Here is a 21147-nt window from a genome sequence, read left to right on the forward strand (position 1 = left end):
AGTCATCCAGGCGGTCTGTTCAGGAATTGGGGGAGCTCCTTGATAGTCCCTGTCATTGCAGGGGCACTCTTGGTTTCGTACACAAACATTGCATGGAGACATGGTTGCGCGTGCGCAAGCAAGACACCTGTGAATTGTGTCATTTTAAATTTGAGACGAGGTGGAGATACAAGCCATTTCGTGAGGTAGGCAGGGGTCTCAGTCTGTATTGCACATTCATTGTTAAGATCGTACGCAGTTAGCATTATACTGATAAGGCGTAAGCCGATTCCCCATGAAAAATAGTAATCGACCTCTTAAGATGGGCATGGATCAAAAATATTTAAAACCTGAGAAGTAAGAGAGATAACCTGTTGAAGTTGAACCAGGAACAAATGTTAAGTCAAAAGAGTTAAATAAAATAATGTCCAAAACATAGACTTACATGTTGCCAAAAGAGCTTGATACAACGAAAACTTCATACAACGAAAATTTGTGGTCGAAAATATCCAAAAACGTTTAACCTAACCCTTTACACCCTAACATCAGTATCTATATTCGCCATACGCACCTCAATTCGTTATTCGTGTGCTATAATTCTGATAAGGATATATTCATTTAAAAATCAAAGCTTCTTAACTGGGTGAACATTTCCTTTATTCTTACGATCCTAATAAATGATTCAGCAGTATTACTTTAAGGAGAAATTAGATGCTGGTCACGCTATGAGTTTAAAGGGTTGAGTATGTTATATAACTCTTTTGTAACATGCTTGTACCTGGTCATCAAAATCGCACGTCGAATGTAGATCCCTGCAAATCTTGTGAAAGATGATATTTGATACAATTAACAACAACTTTGTAATTTTACAGTGGCAGTTCATCCAAGTCTTCGAAATGCTTAACAGCAACGAAAAGGGCGTCCTTATGCTGGGATTTGTAAACTTCTTGTTATTCATTCTCGAGATTCCGTTTCTCTACTACATATTCAAAATGAACAGCAAGTATTTTGCCGATCATATAAATAGCTCAGATGAAAGCCAAGACAATTCTTCCGGAGTTATTGCTCTCCTTCTTACATTGTTGCTGTTTTTCTCCATGGTATTGTTTGCATCCTCTATCATCTTCATTGTATTTGGTTTCAAGGTGTTGCGTAAGGTTTTGGGCTATAACAGAGAAGTTATCTTAATCATTCCCAAGAGGCGTTTGGAGGAATCAATGGAAGAAGAACATGTAGTGTAACCCTGGTAACCAGAAACATTAATATATTTGTAAGCTAGCTTGGACTAGCTTGGTAGCTAAGACAGCTCGTGAACTTGAAAAGCTAGCGAGGAATTCAATATCTGCTAAAGTACAAGAAGTAGGAATGTTTATTAAATAAATACACTAGTTATTCAAATAACTCCTAAGTATTGCTATACGCTCTTAAAAAAATTAAGTTGCTCGGGCTAATTCCTCAATAAATATTTATGCCACCTTTTGTTCATCGTTTCCTGTTAGTTATTGACTTCATTGCAATACAAAACATGTGTTTCTGTGAGCAGCTTGTTGTTGCTGTAATCATTTTCACTTAAAAAAATTCCATAACTGCATGACCATTGAGTTTATCCACGAAACTCTTAAGCGCTTGGCCTTTGATTATCGAGCACGGTGTAGCAACCTCTCTTTTACCGATCCTTGCTGGTAAACAGGCTTAAGTAGCGGCCCAGACCTTCTAATGTGTGTACAAGTCTAAAAATCATTTCATGATCTGATGAAAAACATTTTAAAAACATTTCAAAACTGTTACAAAAATGATTTCCAGCATTACTAACATCGTGCACGAAGAAATCAGTCTTCTGGGGCGCTTTCAGTTTCCTTGGAACGGTTTTAAAAAACAAATAATTCTAAGAACAACCAATGTCGTCAACATCTTAAAATGATATATCATCGTGGAAACTCACTCCTCGAAAACGCCTGTAATAAACGTTGCCATAGACCCCTCCTGAGGTTCCTGTTGCTAACAGTACCCCGTATAACGTCCCATCAGGTCGAAGAGCTATGGCCAACCCAATCACGCGATTTGATTTTACTTCGTTCAGAGAGGCTCTCGTGGATCTGTTTAAGTGGAACACTTTTCGAGCTACTGTCAAAGACCACACTCCAAAAGGTTCAAAACACACCTGCATGGAGATTGGGAGAATTTCATAAAGGGTTGGTCAGTTACCGCCAGACTTAACAGGCTGATTAACGATATATAACTGATTGAGATACTGACTAATTGAATCAGTGACTGACTCAGTGAACACCAGACAGACATAGGGAGTGACTGACCGACTGACTAACTGACCAGCTATGCGAGAGGCTGAACAGCGGACTTTCGACTTTTCGCCTTGCTAACTAAGTAACTGACTGAAAAAACCGACGGACCAATCGGCTAACAGAGTGACTGGCTAGGAGACTATCTAGCTGACTGACTAGGTGACTGGCTGACTGTCTGAGAAACCGTCTGACTGACTCAATGGCTAACTCGCCGATTAACTGACTGGCTGCCTGACCAGCAGACCAAGTGTCCAACTGATTGACTGGAAGGCCAACTAAGTAACCCTCTGGCTGAGTTATTAGTTGGCTGATTTACTGAATGGTTGACTGGCTGACTAAATGATTAGCCAACGGCTGACTAATGACTGACCGACTGACTGACGTACAGACCGACTAACTAACCAACTGACTATCTTACGTCATTTTGTACCTTAGTTATATCAGACTCGTGCTTGAGAACTTTAGGAATCCTCTCCAAGGCAAAAAATCCGCTTTTAAACATCTTTTTAGCAGAAGGATATAAACTATAAACAGTGTTTGGTACAAGGTCTCCAAATCTACCACTTGCCGCATATTTAACTGTAGCGTTGCATTCTTGAGCAAGAAATGATGTTGCCGATGCTGGTGACTTGTCCACTAAAATGGGAGGGGAACTATCTGCAAGCGAAATGTATAAAACAATAATTGCACTTACTACGGCAAGTTCATCACTAACAAAGATAGTCTCAGGCCCTCATATTAATAAAGAAGATCATCCGAACTTACATGCATGTACACAGGCAGCAGTAGGGCAATCTCTGGCTTCCATGGAGACACCCATACATTGAGCCGATTCTTCCAAAGACAAACATACTCTACGGCGATGTTGTTGTCCTTCTTGGCAATATTTCCTCTTGCTGCATTCACTCCACGGACCCCACAAACCCCAAACAGCCAAGGGGAGGACGTCTGACGCTTCTGAGAGTCACAAGATTATTTCTTTACATTTTAGTAGAGAGCTAATAGACTTCTATTTATATTACTCTCAAGATCCCCCACATTGGCAGTCAATTTCCCCACTTTTTTCTCTCAGGCTGTTGCCAATGACTGATCACCTTTCCGTTCAACCTTGATAACCATATGATCACCGCAAAAATCTTCCGACCTCCCCAGGTGATATAAAATGACTAGTTGCTTAGCGACTTTCCAATGCTACTTGCTCCCACAGTAACCAATTTACCACCAAAAAAATACCCTATTCATCATCACACGACTATGATTGCCTGCGAGACACAGCTTTGAGGTTTGAGCTTATTATGGCTTTATAAACAATTATTGGATAAGGTTTATGCGATACTAAGAACAAGGTCGAGGTAGGGGGATATAACCCTAACCGAGACCTTGATTATTCTGGATATCACAAAAACCGAATATAATAATTGTTTTATTATACATTGAACGAAAAAAAATGGTCACGACAGTGAGGGGAACTGGTAATTTATTTCTAAACGTGTAAAAAGATACAAATCAGCGAGCATCACAAAGCGCGCGTACTTGACATGATTACCCTTAAAAATCATGCGCCGCGGTCATACATGACATGATTATTGTGTAATCTGCAGCTAGACGACGTCCCAGGCGTTATTTTCGAAAATTCACCGTACACTTTCGGCCAATCAGAAAGATTTTCAATGAATTTTGCATGTGGTACAATATCTAATCCAGTCAGAGAACTGCGGCACTATCTCGGCTTGAAACTATAAGTTTCATGCACGGCTCGCCCGCAAACGATGATTTGGTTTCATCAACTGCGTTCATAGTGTAATTGACCCAAGTTAAGAGTTTTAAAGTTTACGTTTTCAGTGTTATCCCTTCATCAGAGTGAATAGAGGGATTGTGGATTGTGTGAGGTTTTTATAAACAAAAAGATGAAGCTGCGCTACTGGTTGAGAAATGGGAACATAAAAGACACAAGAACAAATGAATTGACTGAAAAGCGTTCGCTGATACCGTGGGGAATAAGAGTTTCGATTTGAGAGATTACCTTATGTTCAAGAGAACCGGACGATGATTCAAACGACCAAATTAAAGGGGTAAGATCGATCGAAGAACAAAAGAATTTTGAATAAGAGTTAGCGAAGACAAAGAGGCTTGAATAAAACAGGAAATGCGAATAAAGACTATAGTTGTTAAAATTCATGGTGAATAAGCTAAGTCACTTACCAGAGCCACCTTCATGTGTATCGTCCGTGGATTTTGTTGTTTCTATACCCCAGTCAAAAGGTTCCATATCAAGTGGTTGATCTAAAGGTTCGTTGAACCAGTTCTTTGTAAAAGAAGGCTGATATTCCATGCGAAGAACAAGAAGAGTGAAACCAAGCAGTACACAAAGAAATGAAAAGAACTTTATAAGAGGCACAACATTATTTTCCTGAAAAAAAAAAAAAAAAAAAAAAAAAACGAAAAAGGAAAAATAAGTGAATGGATAAATGAAAAACAAAAAGACTTCAAATTTTAAGGGTCACTGTAAGTTTGTGTACCATGACGCCTAGTATGAAAATACTAGGGACACGCAATCGTCCCTCTCGTCTCTACAAAGCTCGTGCATTAAGCCCCCTCCCCTCCCCAAACACAAAATCTGAGTTCTATTAGTAGCCGAAACAGCTGTGCAACAATTTTCAGGTACTACAGACTCGACAGCACTTCCTACCGAATGATACATTCTATGGCTATAACTAGTTACAATCAGCTAACGAGCTGGGTGGCCCCTCTTTACCCAGCTGATTCAATTGTCTGTAGCGCGAAGCGACCAGGAATATTGCTCCTTCCCCCTTGGCGGGTGAGTCCATTCCAGGGTTAACCCATATCAATGCGTCAGGTTTCCCCGATAGTCTGTCAGAACCAGTTTTATTCCTGAGCATTGTGTGAGTAAAGAGTCTTGCCAATTAATAGCACAGAAGGCAAACACGAAAATTCCGATCCAAGCTCATGTGCAGTCAAATCTCGGCTTCCAGGGAAGAGCCCTCCCTTAACCACTAATAAAACTAGTAATTTAGTGTTAACAACTGAGTTGAATACGTAAATTAGCCACCGTAAAGGGTAAAAAAGCTGACATTTCGAGCGTTAGCCCTTCGTCAGAGCGATTGGATAAATTGTGGGTTGTGTGTGGGTTTATATGCAGAAAGTGGAGCTACGCCATCGGTGGGAATATGGTGACGAGAAAACATGAATAAATTAGTTGAATGAAAAGCGCTCGTTGATTCCGTGGGGATTAAGGGTGCCGATTTGGAAGATATACTTTTGTTTTAGTGTTTTGCGGCTTTCCGAACTGCCTAGATGTAAGGAAAGGCCGCAGACTGCCATATGCTGTTTAGAATGATTAGGGAGATTAAAGTGTCTCGCGACTGGTTTGATGCGTCCCTGTCATTTCTTTCCACGTCGCGAAGTTTTTCTCGGAATCGGTCACCTAGTCGTCTTCCTGTTTCGTCGATGTATAACTTATTGCACTAAGTGCAAGTTATGCAGTAAATGACATTGGCGGAGGTACACGTAAAGTGATCAGTGATCTTAATGGATCTCTTGGGTCCCGATATTTTCTCTACGTTATGAATGAAAGAACAAGTTTTACATCGTGAGCGAGCGCATTTGAAAGTTCCAGAATTAACCAGAGGAAAATTTAACAGCAAAACTTCTCATAAATTTAATTTCCAAAGCTTGACCTACCTCATTTCTTTTCTCAACAGCGGCCTCTTGAGCGACGTAGAAGGCAATGATCTGTTGGTCAGGTCGACTCCATTCTTTTTTCGATTCCATATTATCTGCTTTCACGTCGATTACCAAAGCTCTGAACTACCTAGTAGCTCAATTACTTCAATGGCTTTCAAATGTCATCCTGCAAAAGTTGAAGTAGTTTGTTTTCACTCAGAGGGAGACGGGCAAAATTGTACGTGGACGCGATATCCTGTAGTGGCTGAGACAAAATATGTTGTGTATGACAGGCAAAAACAAAACAGCTGTCTACAGTCATTAAACGACAAATTGAAAAAAATTGTTGCATAATTATTCTGGCACTAAAACTGAAATAAAAATCTGGAAAAGCTGGGGTTTTTTTCCCGCTAATATTTCGTACTCTTTAAACAGGTCCTGATCGACTATGGAGTCTACTGATATACTCCCCAAACACCGTTAGTATGTTTTCTAATTTTTTTTTCTTAATCGAATAGAGTCACATAACAACACTAGCTGTGGAAATACTTTCTACGGATTTTGTCTCAAAAAATATTGATCTAACCTCTAATTACAAGCCTGTTCGTGGAAGATCAAATCCTCAGATCAGGTAACAAAGTTTTTTCAAAGTCGTAAACTTGCCCTTTGCAGCCATTTCAAAGGTTTGATGAGAAGTCTCGTATGTTTACAATTTGGTGGGATAGGAGACAAAACTTGAAAAGGCAAAACAATACAAAAGTACCTCCATCGGTAGGCAGTCACAATCTTCGAAGCCGCAAATCAATATGTAAATGAAGGGATTAGCTAACCCGAGTAATAAAAGTAACGCTGAACTGTAGGAAAGAACACTTCCCTGGGGACGCCAAAAGGATCAAGGAAACACAAAAGGTGAGTGAGTTTTATTCATCTCATGTTTAAAATGTAAATCAACGATATTTCATTCCCTGTACGTGGTCTACTGTAGCACTGTAATCCTCCATGCGCCAAGACCTAATACGCGTTATCTGGGAAGTTGCGTTAGGAGTCATACAACACTTAATACTTTCATGAATGTGTAGGCAATCGCTTTTCTCGAGACACTGAATTGACCGCAAGATTTGTTCTCATAACATAAAAATATTAGATGAGGAGCATACGATAAAATCAGCTTATTTCTTAGACGTTCTAACAGAGCTTTGCTTTCATTGTTTGTAGAACGATGCCGATTTAGTTGTGAGTATCTGTACACTCTTTTTTTAATGAGGACCTATTTTATAACGGAACGTTCAGGCAGAGATTAAGCAAAATTTTGAGAACAACCCAAGAACACACCCGGGCCGTGAGTCAGTTAAGAACGGCTGATTTTTGGTGAGAAGTGTAAATAAAGGTAAAAGGAATGTAAAACTCTGATCCAACAGGACAGTTAACTCAGATCCTTGGGGACGTAAACAATGCGGTTATTGCACGATACACTGAAGAACAACTCAGTTTGTTGTCGAACTTATTCTGATCACGTCTGAATGCATTTATTACCGTACAACTTATACTTCATGTTTGGAACGTTTTCAGGCTCAAATTGCAAATATAAGAAATAATAAATAAATAAATAAATAAATTAATAAATGAGAACGTCCAGCCTCAGCCCAAAAATGAGACGTTTTTAACAAAAAAGGTGTACTCAGCTCCGTTATCCATTTGTGTTGCACTAAGTTGACTGCTCGATTAAGGCTTTGATCTGTGACGTCTTCGCACGAAATTGACAACCGATTGCAATCGCTTACACACTTAAATTTTAGTAATAACAATGGATTGTCAAGGACACTTACACTTCACTTTGCTTCACTCCTCTTAGCTTGATGTCTTTACTCTCTGACTGGCGCAAAAAAAAAAGATGCCTAATCAAGAATAGTGCTCACCTGCGTATTTTCTTGGATCTTCTAGCTTAAAAAATCCTTAACCGCAGAACATTATCTGGCTGATGAATATTGTGCATGAGGTGTATGAAAAAGATTTCCGAACGGTCCCATACTCATTATATGCCGACAGTTCTTGAATACAGAAAACAAAAGTGAAAACAATGAATTGTCTTAGGGATTACGGCTTTGTTTGTAAGAAAATCTTTCCAATAAGCATCGCAAGTGAGCTGCAATTCAAGCAATTGCAGGAAAGAAGCCTGAAAATTTCAGGCCTCTTAGATACTAGTTGGGCGCCATTACCAACCTAGCAATGAGCCTCATATTGGGAGCGAGGCAAATTCTTGTGAATTCTTCGTTCCCGTAGATCACAATTTTAATTAAACAAATAATAATATTTTGAACTGCGAAGGAAAGAATGGAAGGTGTGACTTGATTTCGAGAACAAAGCTTTTAAGAGGCGGCAGCGAGCCTCAAATATTCCATCAGAAATAACGAGGAACATTCTGTTTTGGAGGACAAATTCGCTCCTAGTTGATTATTTACCGTACTGAGCTGTACTCAGGCTGTTCTCAGTATTCTCAGTATTTACTGTAGATAGACACTCTGTTATTATTTCCATTGTTACCTTTGCTTCTAGGAAACCTCGTGGCGGCTGGTTGGAACTTAAAGAAATACATGCATAATTTGCAATAACACAACACGAGTTGACTGTGTAATTCTTGCAATTCGGTTTTGTTCGAGGCTTTCAGCGATTTATTTATAATTAGCAAGGTGTTTTAACAAGCTTCAAAGAAGTCAGAGTAAAAAGAGCTTCTTTGAATACGATTCCCTTGTGTTTTTGCTGTTCCTGGTTGAATATAATTGGCCTGAGGATAAACTTACTCGATACCTCTGTTCTACCCCTAAAATTTAATTCAACTTCCAGCATATGGCCATAAACACGTTTCATAGATAAGCTTTTGAGATTTTTTTTATCAAGAAATGTGATCGCCGTGACCATGCGAACGCATCATCAAATTCGTAAATATATCTCTAAATCCAAAGAGTCAGTTTTCTAAAAATAAATCTCAAGCGATCCTGATCTCACTATGATTATTTATATAAATTTTACAGTAATCTTCCCATCTCGTAGCTTTCGACATCTGCAATGATTTAAAATCGTATATTTTCTCGAACAATATTTTTTAAGAAACATTATTCGATCAGTTATCCAGCAGTAGTTTGGTCGCCAATAAGTATATATTGCTGGAAGGTCTGACTAGATCGAATGTTATCTTACCTTTTAAATATCAACAAATCCAGAGAGCTTTCATCGCTTCCGATTATCAGCGAAGCCAGTTAAAATCATTCGAACCAAGGAGAATTATTTAGTCTTGTCTGTCGTGGTCATTTCGGCTTGCGTCACTCGCCTTCCCAAATCATGTTTCTCAAGACGGCTTATTGTCCGAGAACAGCCAAAATACGTTACCTGCTTTGAAGTCATCTGTTGTCACACCTTATCGCTGAATTATTTATCGTATTGTTTTCTGGTAGGGATAAAGAGAACCCGTCAAAAGCAGACGGCCGTATGAAGCACGTGACATTTTTACCACACGTGGTCTGAAAAAATGAACGCGGAAGACTGGTTACAAGAAAATAGCTACACAATGCGGAGGAAAACACCTAAGAAAAGAAGAAACCCTTGCTGACTCGATTCTCACTACTCCAAGTACAATTAAAAGAGTATGAGTAACAAGTGCTAAACAACTAAGCTTACCTTCATTCGTGAATACATGTATAGTTGAAAAGGTTCATTTCGAAATCAAGATATTCGCCTGAACAGCTCCAAGATGGCCAAGAGGCGAAACACAAATTTGAGGTGGATTATTCTTGTTTCAAGTTGTTTAATGCAAAAGCCATCATTTTATGCCATATTTTGGTTATCATCACACTATCTCTTATAAACGCAAATCCAAACGATGCTCGAAAAATGAACTTTAGAACGGTTCTTATGGAGTTTGGGCAATCTGTGTAATTACTTGATTCAAGCATGAAGAAAGCTAGGGAAAATAAAATAAAAAGTACTGCCTCCATCTCTCACTCTCATCAGTTATTCCTTACGTTCCGGCTAATGTCGTCACAGACTTGACGATTCTTACCTTACAGCAGAGCTTGCTTGTGCTACAAGGAAAGTTTTTCTTACGTTTAGCAATTCCCGCATGAATTAATTCTACCAAATGTTGACAAGTGTTAAAGAATAACTAGAAATTGCTAACAATTCCACTAGCATAAACATCACTCAGTTTGAAGCTGTTCAACTAAGGGCCTCTTTGCACGAGCCCAGGTTGATTTGTAGCCCAATTTGGATCACCGCAACAATCCTAAAAATATTGATTCACTTTACGCGAATCCGCGTTGCAGTTCTGCATTAATATGTGATTCGTTTCGAGATCGACCGGGGTAACCCTTTCTTCCGACGAAAAACCTGATTGAAAAAAACAGCCTTAATTGAATTTGATCTAATCGCTCGTTTCCTGTATACGGATTGGTCAGTTTTTTAAATGACACTGATAACAACCGTCACACTTTTATAATGAAGAAAAAATATATATACATTTAAACACGGAATCAGGGAAAACTTTTTTTCCTTGGTAGAAGGTTTTGTTTCAAGCATCGCCATTCCATTTGATATGTACAATAATGAAAATTAGGGCTGATACAATCATTATGTCATTTTGTTTTGCTTTGTTTTTTTAAAAAAATATTCTTCTGAAAGATTCATTGTTAATGCGAAGTAATCAGTGTTGAGTAGGTTGATAGACATATGCAAAAAAGCAGAAATCAATTCCCTTGTTTTATTCTTCCAACATCCCAGTGCGTGTTACAGCGTAATCTACCTAAACAAAATCAAGAAATGAACGAATTTAGCACATAAATAACACAGTTCAATCATTTAGCCGGAGTTTTCCCAGTGACAGTGATCTGTCCTATGTGACGCCGGTTGGAGAAGTTGTTATTGCGCGTGCCCATGTAACAGTACTCCCCAGGCTTTGTGATGCGGAAGCATGGCGGGTTGCAAGAGGCCGGGGCGTTGTTCAGTTGAGCCTGCAGTGTTTTGTCACCAGTGTAACAGCCCTTGTTAAGGTGAAGATTTAACTTGGCGGCATCAAATTCGTCGACATGGTCAACTACTTCAAGAGGAAGGCTGGAACACGCTGCCGGTTTGAGAGATTGGCATCCTTCCTTTATCCAGCACACGTTGGTGCGATCAGTACCTGAAATGAGAAAGGAATTGATTCAAGGTTTTACTAATCAGATTTAGTTTACTCGGTCGGCTGTTATTTGCTCATCGTGGTAATATATTGATTAGTCATCGAAAATATTCAGGCTTGAGCTTTTTAAGTCAGATGAATCCAGAATTAAATATGCAATATCGTGTTTTTCTCACGTGCTGTTCCCTCTCCAGCATTGTTCTGATTGTTGTTTGAGCCTACCGATAGAAGCAAATAAATAGGTAAACAATTGGACACAATGAAAAAACGAAATGGGAAATGGAAATAAGAATGAATTTATGAACAGGTCACAAGAGTTCGTATCAAATAGATTGTTCCTTCTCACCGGACCAGACGAAACACACCACATCCTCCGTTGTAACAGTGAGGCGTTCAGGATAAAAGCGATATTCCATGGCAGGATACGCCTGCACTATGTTTCCTCTCTTGCCCATTCCATTAATGTAATAGATGTTGCTATGCTGAAATTTCATGGGCAGTTTGCTGCGTGGTTTAAGAATGATCACATGACTTCTATCCTGGAATGTTCTACCAAGCTGAGCAGTGTTCAAAGCGATTTGAAGATCGGTCTTATTGTCAACAGCTTTTGTTTTCGGATTATTTTTAACCCTGAGAAGAAAAGAATAATCGATCTGTAAACGCTCTTTTTTCACGTTGGTCTCTATGTCCAATCAGATCTATTCGGCTGAGTGCAATTTAACCGAGGTCTATTCCAGTTTGAATCAAATCCCAGAGTACCATGTTTCCTTTCCACCCGTCAGCTTTTCACTCGTCTTAAGGGATTTCATGTCGATGAAACTCACTGAGAGCTATCAGATCAAAAATTACGAAATGAACGCTTGTGTATTCCAGATCACGATAGCAATGTGTTATTGTTGTAAACAGAAGAAATTTGAGCCTTATTTTGTTGATAATAGAGAACAAACAGTGTTATTAGACGATCGGGTTTTCAAACATTTAGGAAACTAAAACATTTCACTTTAATTTTTGTTAACTTTGGCGATTCTACTAACGGTAAAATGGAATGACTTGGTAAAGTGGTCAGGAGCCCTACACATCCTAGAACATCAGTATGTATATTATCCATACTGTTCAATACACAGTTCACTGACTGATAAGGAGAATTTGTCTAACAATCAAGAGCTTCTTTAGTTGGCCATCCATTACTTTATTCTTGCGACCTTAGTGTTTGATTCAGGGTGTTATTGTAAGGAGAAATGAGAAGTTAGTCACTCTAAGGGGAAATGGATTAAGTACCTACTCGTTATTGTTCTTAGCAGTAAACCCACGGGGCACATCGCTTGTGGTTATATTGTACCTGCGAGGAAAAATCAGTGTCACTTAAGCGTGACAGAATTGCTTCCATAACTGAACTAGGTTTTGAGTTAGACACAAGCATGTCTGAAAACTAGTGTATATAATGTTCTTGAAATGGTTTTTAGTATTTTATGAAAACTCGTTAAGTTGAGGGTATCATAATGAGGTACGTTCTCAGGAAGCGTTATCAATTAATTTTAATAAGCATATGCGGTGTTCGACATGTCATCATGAGTTGGTAAAAAGGTTGATATCCAGTTATTTTTATTTTCTTTTACAGTTCTCTTGTTTTAACAGGATTTGGGAAGATTGGTACTGAAAAATCATAAGGCCAAAATGGGTTACATGAAGGAATCTCGAGTTGAATGCGTCCGTTTCTCCTTTCTGATGTAAAGAGAAGAAAATTTATCATCATGAAACCTACTGATATTTAAAGTCCTGCTTCTTGTTTTCAACGCTCCATCGCCTCTACTTCCTGATGATTAGTTTTCTCACCTGAGTCGTATCACACAGCGTTGGGTGGTGTTTGTTGGAAAGCAAGGAACCTTCCACTTGTAGGACGAAAACTTTCCTTCCATGCTCATTCCGTTATGATTAACGACAGTGGATGGGGCGTAGATCACTTCAGGAGGCTTGTGAACAAGAACAAACTGCTCCTTTTGATCAGCTCCTTGAGAGATCTTGTGTGGTTCGTAAGGAATGCCTCTTGCCAGTTTCATTTCGCCCACATTATGACAAGTGCTCAACACACCAGCAGTTTTCTCAACGTAATTCGTTATGAATTTTGTCCAAGTTCCTCCAGCCGCCTTGCATTTCTCTGAGGTGATGTATTTTGCAACACATTTTTCTCCTTTAACGTTCGCGTTGTCGGGCGGACAGTCTTCATTTCCGGCAAGTTTGGTAGGCATTATACATAAGTCTAAAACGTGAGATTTAGGGAAAGTTTCAAATGGATTTGCTTTGATAACAAAGGTCAGTCAATGCTGTATAGTACTGTACTTATAAAACCGTAAAGAGCAAACCTGACTTACATTTGTGTCCATAGTGAGGGCTGTTTACGTATTCTTTCATTAGTTGCTCGGTCTTATTATCGCTGACCATGATAGCAATATCCTTCCAAGGGGTAGGGCCCCAGTATGGATAGTAATCGCGTTCCTCAGGGACCTCCAAGCCCCTCCTTGTCCCTGCGGCATTCTGTCGCGTATAAATCGGTAGATCACCCTTAAGTTGTTGGTCAGCAGTGAACAAACCTGGAGCATGAGCAATAGTATCGTTACTATCATGAAGAGAGTGACTCATCGAGATTCATTTTTGTATCAGTCAGTTCGGTATTTCAGTTTGTTTAAACCTCTTACCTTTGTTTCTCTCTCTCCGATAATACGCCTGATAATAGTTGGCTGGTTCGTGAAGTCCTCTGTCTCTTCTTATGTAAGCATTCTCTCGCGCGTTTTTCGAAAATGACTGAGTGGCAAGAGTCTGCCCATTACGAATTGTATGATATTCAAATTCTTTGTTCACGTCGTTGGTTGCCATCTTGCCCTCTGGATAAGGCTGACACATGTATTGTAGAATAACTTGGGTTTCTACCATGTCGTTGGTATCTGGTCCAGTTCCGTGTTGGTTTGTCCACATGATATCAACTTCGGTTTTTACCTTAGCATCGCATCCACTCATGTAATATTCCTGATTGGATTATTTAAAGAAAATATCAAGCATAAGAGAAAGAAATGCAAGAGAGCAAACAAAAAGACAACTACTAATAAATGATAAACGAGTTTTACCTGTGGCAGTTGTCTGAACTCTTGAATGTTGTCTCCAGGGTTACTATCCAAACTGTCGCCGACATTGTAACCAGCCTTACCGTTATTCTTAGGAAGAAGACAAAAGAGTTATTTATGAACTGAATTACTTTCGTCTTTGTGGTTAAACTGCGATTAACAGGGTAATTAAGTATTATCAACGTAGTTGAGAGCGTAAATTGGCCACCGTAAAGAGTTTCAAAGCTGACGTTTCGAGCGATTGACGATTAGTGTCTTTAGCAGCCTTCCCCCTTCAAACTGTGATTAGACTGAGTCCACCTCAATCCAAATGACCACGAGGTGAAAGCGTCTGCGGCAAAATTTCTTAAGAGGGTCATTTTCATTTCCCTCTTTGATCATCAAGGCGTTCCAGTAGCCGGCGAAGTCTGCTTTTTCTAACCTTTCTAACGCTTCAGGAAAATGTTACAGTCAGCCGATCCTCGATGCTATGCAGGTAGTCTTCAGATTTCTAAACCAGTCATTATCCCGATTCTCTTTCTAGTAGCAGCAGCAGAGGCATTATCATTATTTTTTTTACATCTTACTATGATAATGATTTTAGTTTGTCTTGTTTTATTAACTCTCCCTTAACTTTGGGGTAAAATCAAAAGTACCGGTGCGGTGGGGTGGTTGTTTCTTCCCAATCTCTTCCCCCCCCTCCCCATGAAATGCAGTTATATGGCCATAAACATAAAAATGATCGTTTCTCATGGACTCAATTCTTGGAAAGAAGGCAAACGAAAAAAAAAGGGGAAGGATACGCTTTCTGTAAATTTACGTTCTCAGGTTTATCCCGTTTTAACCAGATGAAGAAGACTTTATTCAAAAAAGAAATCGTTTGGTTAAATCAATAGAACGAGCAAGTCCAGGATTTTCCTCAGTGTTGGTCAATCACTTTCACCAGGGGGACGGCAATGGGTAACAAAATATTTTATGGGAATAGCCTTCGATAAGGTTACCGCAATAAAAATCGAGTTTGTAATGGTAATCTACCTGCGAATCAAACAATCTGTTTGCATTTCTGACGTTATCTTGGTTACCGTTCAAGCGATTGTTGGATCCTGCTGGAGCATGCATGTACATGTCCGATATACAAGGCTCGATGAAAAGAGCCATGAGGCAGCCCCAAATAAAGATGGTCTTCATGACCTACATGAAAGAAAGCCAAGATCAGTTTTTAATGAGAAAATTAAACTCTGTTCTTGTTGTCATAGCAACAGATTTTGACGTTGTCAAGGCATTTCATTTAATGTCGTGGTACGTGCGATACAAGCGTTGAGTGAAAAAAAAATTTGGCTTTGCAACTTCAATCAACAGAAATAAAAAGAACAATATTTATTCAAACGACTCTACGTTAAGGAAGAAAACAAATGACAGAAATCCGAGTACGAGAAGAGTTGTAACCATGTTTGCCCTCTGAAACCTCCCATGAAACTGAAGTTTAGTAACCACGTTTTCCCTCCTGTAGTGTATTGAGGACAAAAGGAAAGTACTTGTACCAAAGTAATTAACATCACTGTGGGACCGTGACTGAATGACGTTAAAGGACTTTAAACAAGTAACATGATTGCACCAGCTTATTAGGTGGTTGATCGATGAATAAAGACAGAATACAGAAAGCAGTTGAAGAGTGAGTGTTTTCTCTAAATAAATACACAACAGCCCCCAATGAACCTGAAACAAAGTCACAAGGAATTGGACGAGAATCTTTGTGATTTCTCGTCTCCAATTTTTCCAATCAGTTGGTGAAGAGTCGCCAGGGACTTAGGGAAAATTTCTGAATTTAAAAGCTTAATTTATTTAAAAAACCCCAGCTTAAATTTGATGCTGGTTATGATGACTTGAATAATGTTTAAGTCATTGCCGCAATCAAGTCTCTCGTTTAAGTTTACTCGATTAAAAAATCAAAAGCTATCACCCAGAGAGAAACTTGAGCAATTTCAAACGACTCTCCCTATACGCCACGAAGGTGGCAATTCTGTTCTAGCGTTTATCTTGCCAGTTTTTAACGCTGAAAATAGTGTTGCAACTGAGAATTAAAACTTGGTAGCAGTGTCTAAAATGAGCATTCAAGCGTTTTACTTACGGCTCCGAGTTTACTGTCAGCTAGTTCCCGCTGCTAATACCCGCACCGTGTAAAGTTTCGTAATGTATTGGTATCAACGCCCTGAAAACTAATTTATAACATCTCTTATCAGGACTCTTGACCTTTTTCACATACATTGTATCACGTTTTGAAGAGTTAATGATGTTTGCGCTTGCATATGAAAGAAAATGAATCCCTTTATTCATGTTATGCTGAGAATTATGCAGCTGTGCAAAGTTTCACTATAGAAGAGTTGAATAAAACGTTCTGGACAACAACAAACAGCCATAACACGTTTGTGTAACGTGTGTTTCTTTGCTGACAGTCTTTCAAAGAAATGTTTGTACAATGAACGTGTGAAGTTGTAATAGACATTATTATGAGATGAATGAGAAAAAGATATTATTCTATCAACAGTTATTTATACTTGAAAGTTCTTTACGTAAAGGCTGCTGTCCTTGTTTGCACAAATCTATTTCATTTGGAATCTCAACAATTCATTGAAACTGTGTATCACGAAAAAGCTCAGTTCTTCTTACCACACATGTATCTTCGTTGAAAGTGTCTGAACAGTATAATTATCATAAACACAGGCGATTGATAGGTTCCTATTCAATTAAGTGAAAGAAAAATAAGTGCAAACTCTCGGACACATTTGGTTGTTTGAAGAATTTACTTGAAAGAACCTCAAACACTGAAAGGTTCTAGTTTCTAGCGAAACTTCAGTGTATTCAAAAGCAGAATTCATGATATCTTTAATATCTGCTACTAAATCACTCTTAGTGCAACTTTGGAATGAATTAACACCTTGTATGAAGCCGGTGAAAAGTGCCAGCGAGTTTTTATCAGCTTAACAGACAAAGTAGGCTTCATTTTTATTCAAATGCTGTTATCTATATATTATTCTGTCTATCAAACTCTTGCTTGATATTGTACAATCAAGGGTGTCAGTCTGGATTGTTAAAGGGGGAGTGTCGTCGTTGTTGAGTTTTCTTGATTTGTTTGATAAGGAGAAATTTACAATATGTATCAGTCTATGCATTATTAAGGGGGCAGGTGATATGTGTTTAGTTTTTTCTCTGATTTGTTTGACGAGGAGGTAAATACTTATTAGGGAGTACAAGGTAAATTCCCTACTTTTCGCATTCCGCGGATTTCATACGTTATTGGATTGGAAATCGTTTAAACCTTTTTCGGTAATTTTCTCTCGAAAGGAGAAAACTATAGAAAAAACTATGAGAGACGTGCTTTCCTCAAATTTTGCGATGATAAATGAGGTGGTAATTTCTGAAAGAATAACTCTTCCATCTCTCAAATTTATACCGGACTGAAATTGTCAATAGGGGGCTTCCCGTAAATTACATTCTGCGATAAAAGAATTACATTCTGCGATAAGAATCGTCAAAGCAGGTTTTATCTGAATTAGAATCAAAATAATTCAAGGATCTCAAAAAGCAAGAGCCCACCTTAACATCAAATCTTAAAATTATGGCTTATAATTTACTCAGCAGCTTCCTGAGTGGTACCGTACTTCTCTCAACCAAGCTTGTTGAGGTCTTTCTCCTTCTCGCCCCCCCCCCCCCCCCATCCCGATATGCTTGGGAATGAGTTTGTATTCTACTAGGGAACGGAAGGAGAAATGTCGAAAGTGAGGTATTCAAACAATTGTCACTTTTCCCTCAGCTGCTAAATTTGCAGCTTCACTTTGGCGAGCTCTTCATGGTTACTATCTCAAAACATACCGTTTCCACATCGAGGTCAAAATTGAAGAGGATTGCTTTAGACGTTTTTTGTTTTTTCTTTCATTACTAGTACTTTCAATTACAAGGATTATAAGGATAAGAAAGGACTTATCTTTCAAAAATCATTTCGTTCAAGTTCAAGAACACGAATTTCGCCGACCTTTATGTCATACGTAGAAACCCCAAGCTTACTCAAACACCATTTTGCATTTCTCTTCGGTACGTCCTAGCTTTTCGAACGTCAAATGATGACATAACCATTGCGATCTGTTTGCAATTCAGGCACGTGCAGTCTTCAATGCCACCAAATTACTTACCTATCATGTAATCAAACGAATATTTGATTGCGGAGTCTGTCGAGAGATCTAACTTACCACACGTATTTTTATGATATTTGTTTAGAGGAAAATCGCCGCAAACATTGGCTATTGATCAAACGCATACTTATCTATTGAGACGGTTACCCTAAGCATTAAGATTGAGATAGAGCCCCTATGAGAGAAAAGCTATTTTGCAGCAGTACTTGATTACGCGCGTTGTGACTTTCAGAAAAAAAAATTGTTTTAAATTCAATTTCAGTTCACTGGACAAGACCCTTAACCTTTTATAACTCAACATCACTATGCATATTATCCATACTATTCTCAAACCTTTTAAATATGCTGACAAGAAAAGTTTGTGTAATAATCGAAAGCTTTTTAGTTAGTGATCATTTCCTTCATTCTCGCGACTTTATTACGTGATTCTGGGGTTGATATTGTAAGGAGAAATTAGACGCTCGTCACTCTTATTGGTTCAAGGGTTAATTACTTGAAAATTCCTAAAACTCGTTTAGAAGATACATGCAGAGAAAAAGCAACGGTTTTCAGAAGCAATTCTAACCAGAAATAGCCCCAAACCGGGGCATGTAAAAATGGTTTGATTGTTGGTTGGACAAAGATTGAGTCGTACTTAGGATTTGTCGAAAATATAGAACTAGACACACGGGAATCCGGGATGTGCAGATCGAAATATAATTGCCATTTATCGAGTTGCGATGAAAGCCTGATTTCTTAGTAACAATTTCGGCGAAGAACGAACATGCTGAGGCGATCACGAAATTTCGGCGAAATGCTCAGTTTTACCAAGTGAACAGTAATACCAAGAAACAAAGGCCTTGATGTACAAAAGGCAATGAATTGTCGGTAAAATTCATAAAACTCTCGCTCAGATCGCCTCGGTCAGTTCTCTCTTCTTCTTCACTTCTTACTCAACCGATCGACCTTCTTTTACAACAGGAAAGACGATGGCAAACAACACATTTTATGGATATGGCCTAAATACCGCCACTGACGGAATATGCAATTGCCAGGTTCACTTTGTGCTCAAGTTTTTACCTAGATCATACGTATCAGCGCAGACAATGATTTACTTCAACACTAAAAAAAAAACAATCGAAATGAGCCATTTCGCCTCGAAAGTCTTATACCACTTTTAATTTCACAGGTGTATATTCGAACACATCCAAACAATTAAGACATCAACGTAAAAACGGATGCGGCCATTTTGATCAGACCGATGGTTGGAGAGTGTGCGCTGTGTAATATTGCGCTCGCGCCGGGAAAATGATTTGCAGGGACAAAATGAAAATCTAAATATTGTGGGAAAAAGAAAAACTTTTTAAGCTTAGGTTTTTCGTTTTTTGTCCTGAATTCTTTTCACGTATACTTTATGAGATGTGCTCTTACTAATACGCCTGATGCAAAGTATTTTCTTCCAAAGGACTTTGAGATCTTCAAACAGACCAAGGGGTATATCATCAGAGTCCTGCTTCGTCAACAGGGAAGTATGAAAAAAATATTGGGTGTCGGTAAAAACACAGATGATTTCATATAGGTGTGCTTCGTCTAACACCATCAACGAGAATAGACACAACATGAACAACAATATTTTGTGCGGCTGATCATTTCAGGAGAATATTGTTTTGTCTGTTGTTCGGTGCGTTACGCCGATGTAAACAGGAAGGAAAGTATAATATCGTGATTTTATTGATAACTTCTTCATGTTTCAACCAGAGATATGAGACATTAGCAAGTTATGAAAATTTCATTGAGAGAACAAGATAAAAGCACAAAAAATAATTTATTTCGTGCTCTCTGAGCTTAAATTTTTATATACAAGTATTTGCAAGAATAAATGTCACAATTAATTGCTTTTAGTAACATAACAGTTATCGTTAAACTTACCTGGATAATGGTTCTTAAGTCTGATGAAAGTATTGCGACAACAAAAGGAATAAAATTGGTTAATAGTGAACTACCATTAAATGTAGCTAAAATAACTAACAAAAGTACGATCGATGTAGGCTAGGATGTATTTTTGAACACAAAAAGCTTTAAATTACTTACCGATGGCCGAGTTATGCTCTTTACCAATTACAAAAAAATGTTGTCCAGTTTGAGGGCTGACAAAGCTTCTCTAAACTGACAGTGATTTGAAGTTCACTGAACGAAAGTTTACGGCTTATATGAGCAGCAATGACGTGTGTTAGTACACGTGTCATCTGCAACACGCGCCTATAGGCAGTTCCGCGGCAAACGGAATTCAGTCAGTTCCCACGCAAATTCAAAAGGTAGCCTGGCGCCTCGCTCTCGAAGAATATTCGAAGTGCCTGACTCGATTGTCTGTTTTCTTTTTTAATTATTATAATTGCAGTTCAATGCAATCACAGGGGACAAGATCAAACTTAACCTAAACAAATTGTGTCTACTTCTTCTAACTCTCCCAGGAGAGTTTTGCCCTGCAAAGCGTTGGCGATTGGTGCGGAAGAGCACTGGTCCGCCTCATTTCTCACGCCAGCTTTGATCACGCTTGAGCAACATTTCCTTGTAGGCCGATGGTTTCAAAAGGTTTAGGTCAAGGGTTTTGGTTTTTTTCTTTTTTTTTTCTTTTCGCGATTTCTAGATAGTAAATTCCAAACTAAAAAGTTAAAAGGTGTACAACGTAGTTTTAACATTTACAGCCACAGACTAAATGGGCAAGAATGGCTTTAGCATTGTTAAAGAAGTCTATT

The 21147-nt window shown here is 38.7% G+C and overlaps 2 protein-coding genes and 1 long non-coding RNA gene across 6 annotated transcripts; 1 reads left to right on the forward strand and 2 right to left on the reverse strand.

Moving 5' to 3' along the window:
• Positions 1-619: 619 nt before the first annotated feature.
• Positions 620-9453, reverse strand: LOC113667687 (uncharacterized). 4 transcript variants are annotated; one of them, XM_089195162.1, is made up of 7 exons: positions 9159-9364; positions 7790-7836; positions 5982-6150; positions 4482-4689; positions 3045-3236; positions 2710-2936; positions 620-2140 (listed from the first exon to the last, which is right to left on the reverse strand). In XM_089195162.1, the coding sequence occupies exons 3-7, from the start codon at positions 6069-6071 to the stop codon at positions 1892-1894; spliced, it is 966 nt and encodes a 321-aa protein (XP_089051288.1). In that variant the 5' UTR covers positions 6072-6150; positions 7790-7836; positions 9159-9364; the 3' UTR covers positions 620-1891. The 4 variants fall into 4 exon arrangements, with proteins under 4 accessions (XP_089051288.1, XP_027039378.2, XP_027039578.2 ...); XM_027183577.2 differs by lacking the exon at positions 7790-7836 and having other exon boundaries at positions 9159-9453; XM_027183777.2 differs by lacking the exons at positions 7790-7836; positions 9159-9364 and adding an exon at positions 7880-8039.
• A 1246-nt stretch (positions 9454-10699) lies between these two features.
• LOC113682315 (protein DD3-3) lies at positions 10700-16550 on the reverse strand. Its single transcript, XM_089195161.1, has 10 exons — positions 16354-16550; positions 15261-15416; positions 14250-14336; positions 13824-14151; positions 13500-13718; positions 12964-13387; positions 12413-12469; positions 11477-11760; positions 11307-11348; positions 10700-11133 (listed from the first exon to the last, which is right to left on the reverse strand). The coding sequence occupies exons 2-10, from the start codon at positions 15411-15413 to the stop codon at positions 10808-10810; spliced, it is 1920 nt and encodes a 639-aa protein (XP_089051287.1). The 5' UTR covers positions 15414-15416; positions 16354-16550; the 3' UTR covers positions 10700-10807.
• Positions 12500-14255, forward strand: LOC149050380 (uncharacterized). The gene is made up of 2 exons (XR_016183319.1): positions 12500-12634; positions 12749-14255. It is a non-coding gene; the product is annotated as an uncharacterized LOC149050380 (long non-coding RNA).
• Positions 16551-21147: the final 4597 nt, after the last annotated feature.

Source organism: Pocillopora damicornis, chromosome 2 (assembly GCF_964200805.1).
Source record: "Pocillopora damicornis chromosome 2, jaPocDami1.2, whole genome shotgun sequence".
Taxonomy (NCBI): Eukaryota; Metazoa; Cnidaria; class Anthozoa; order Scleractinia; family Pocilloporidae; genus Pocillopora; species Pocillopora damicornis.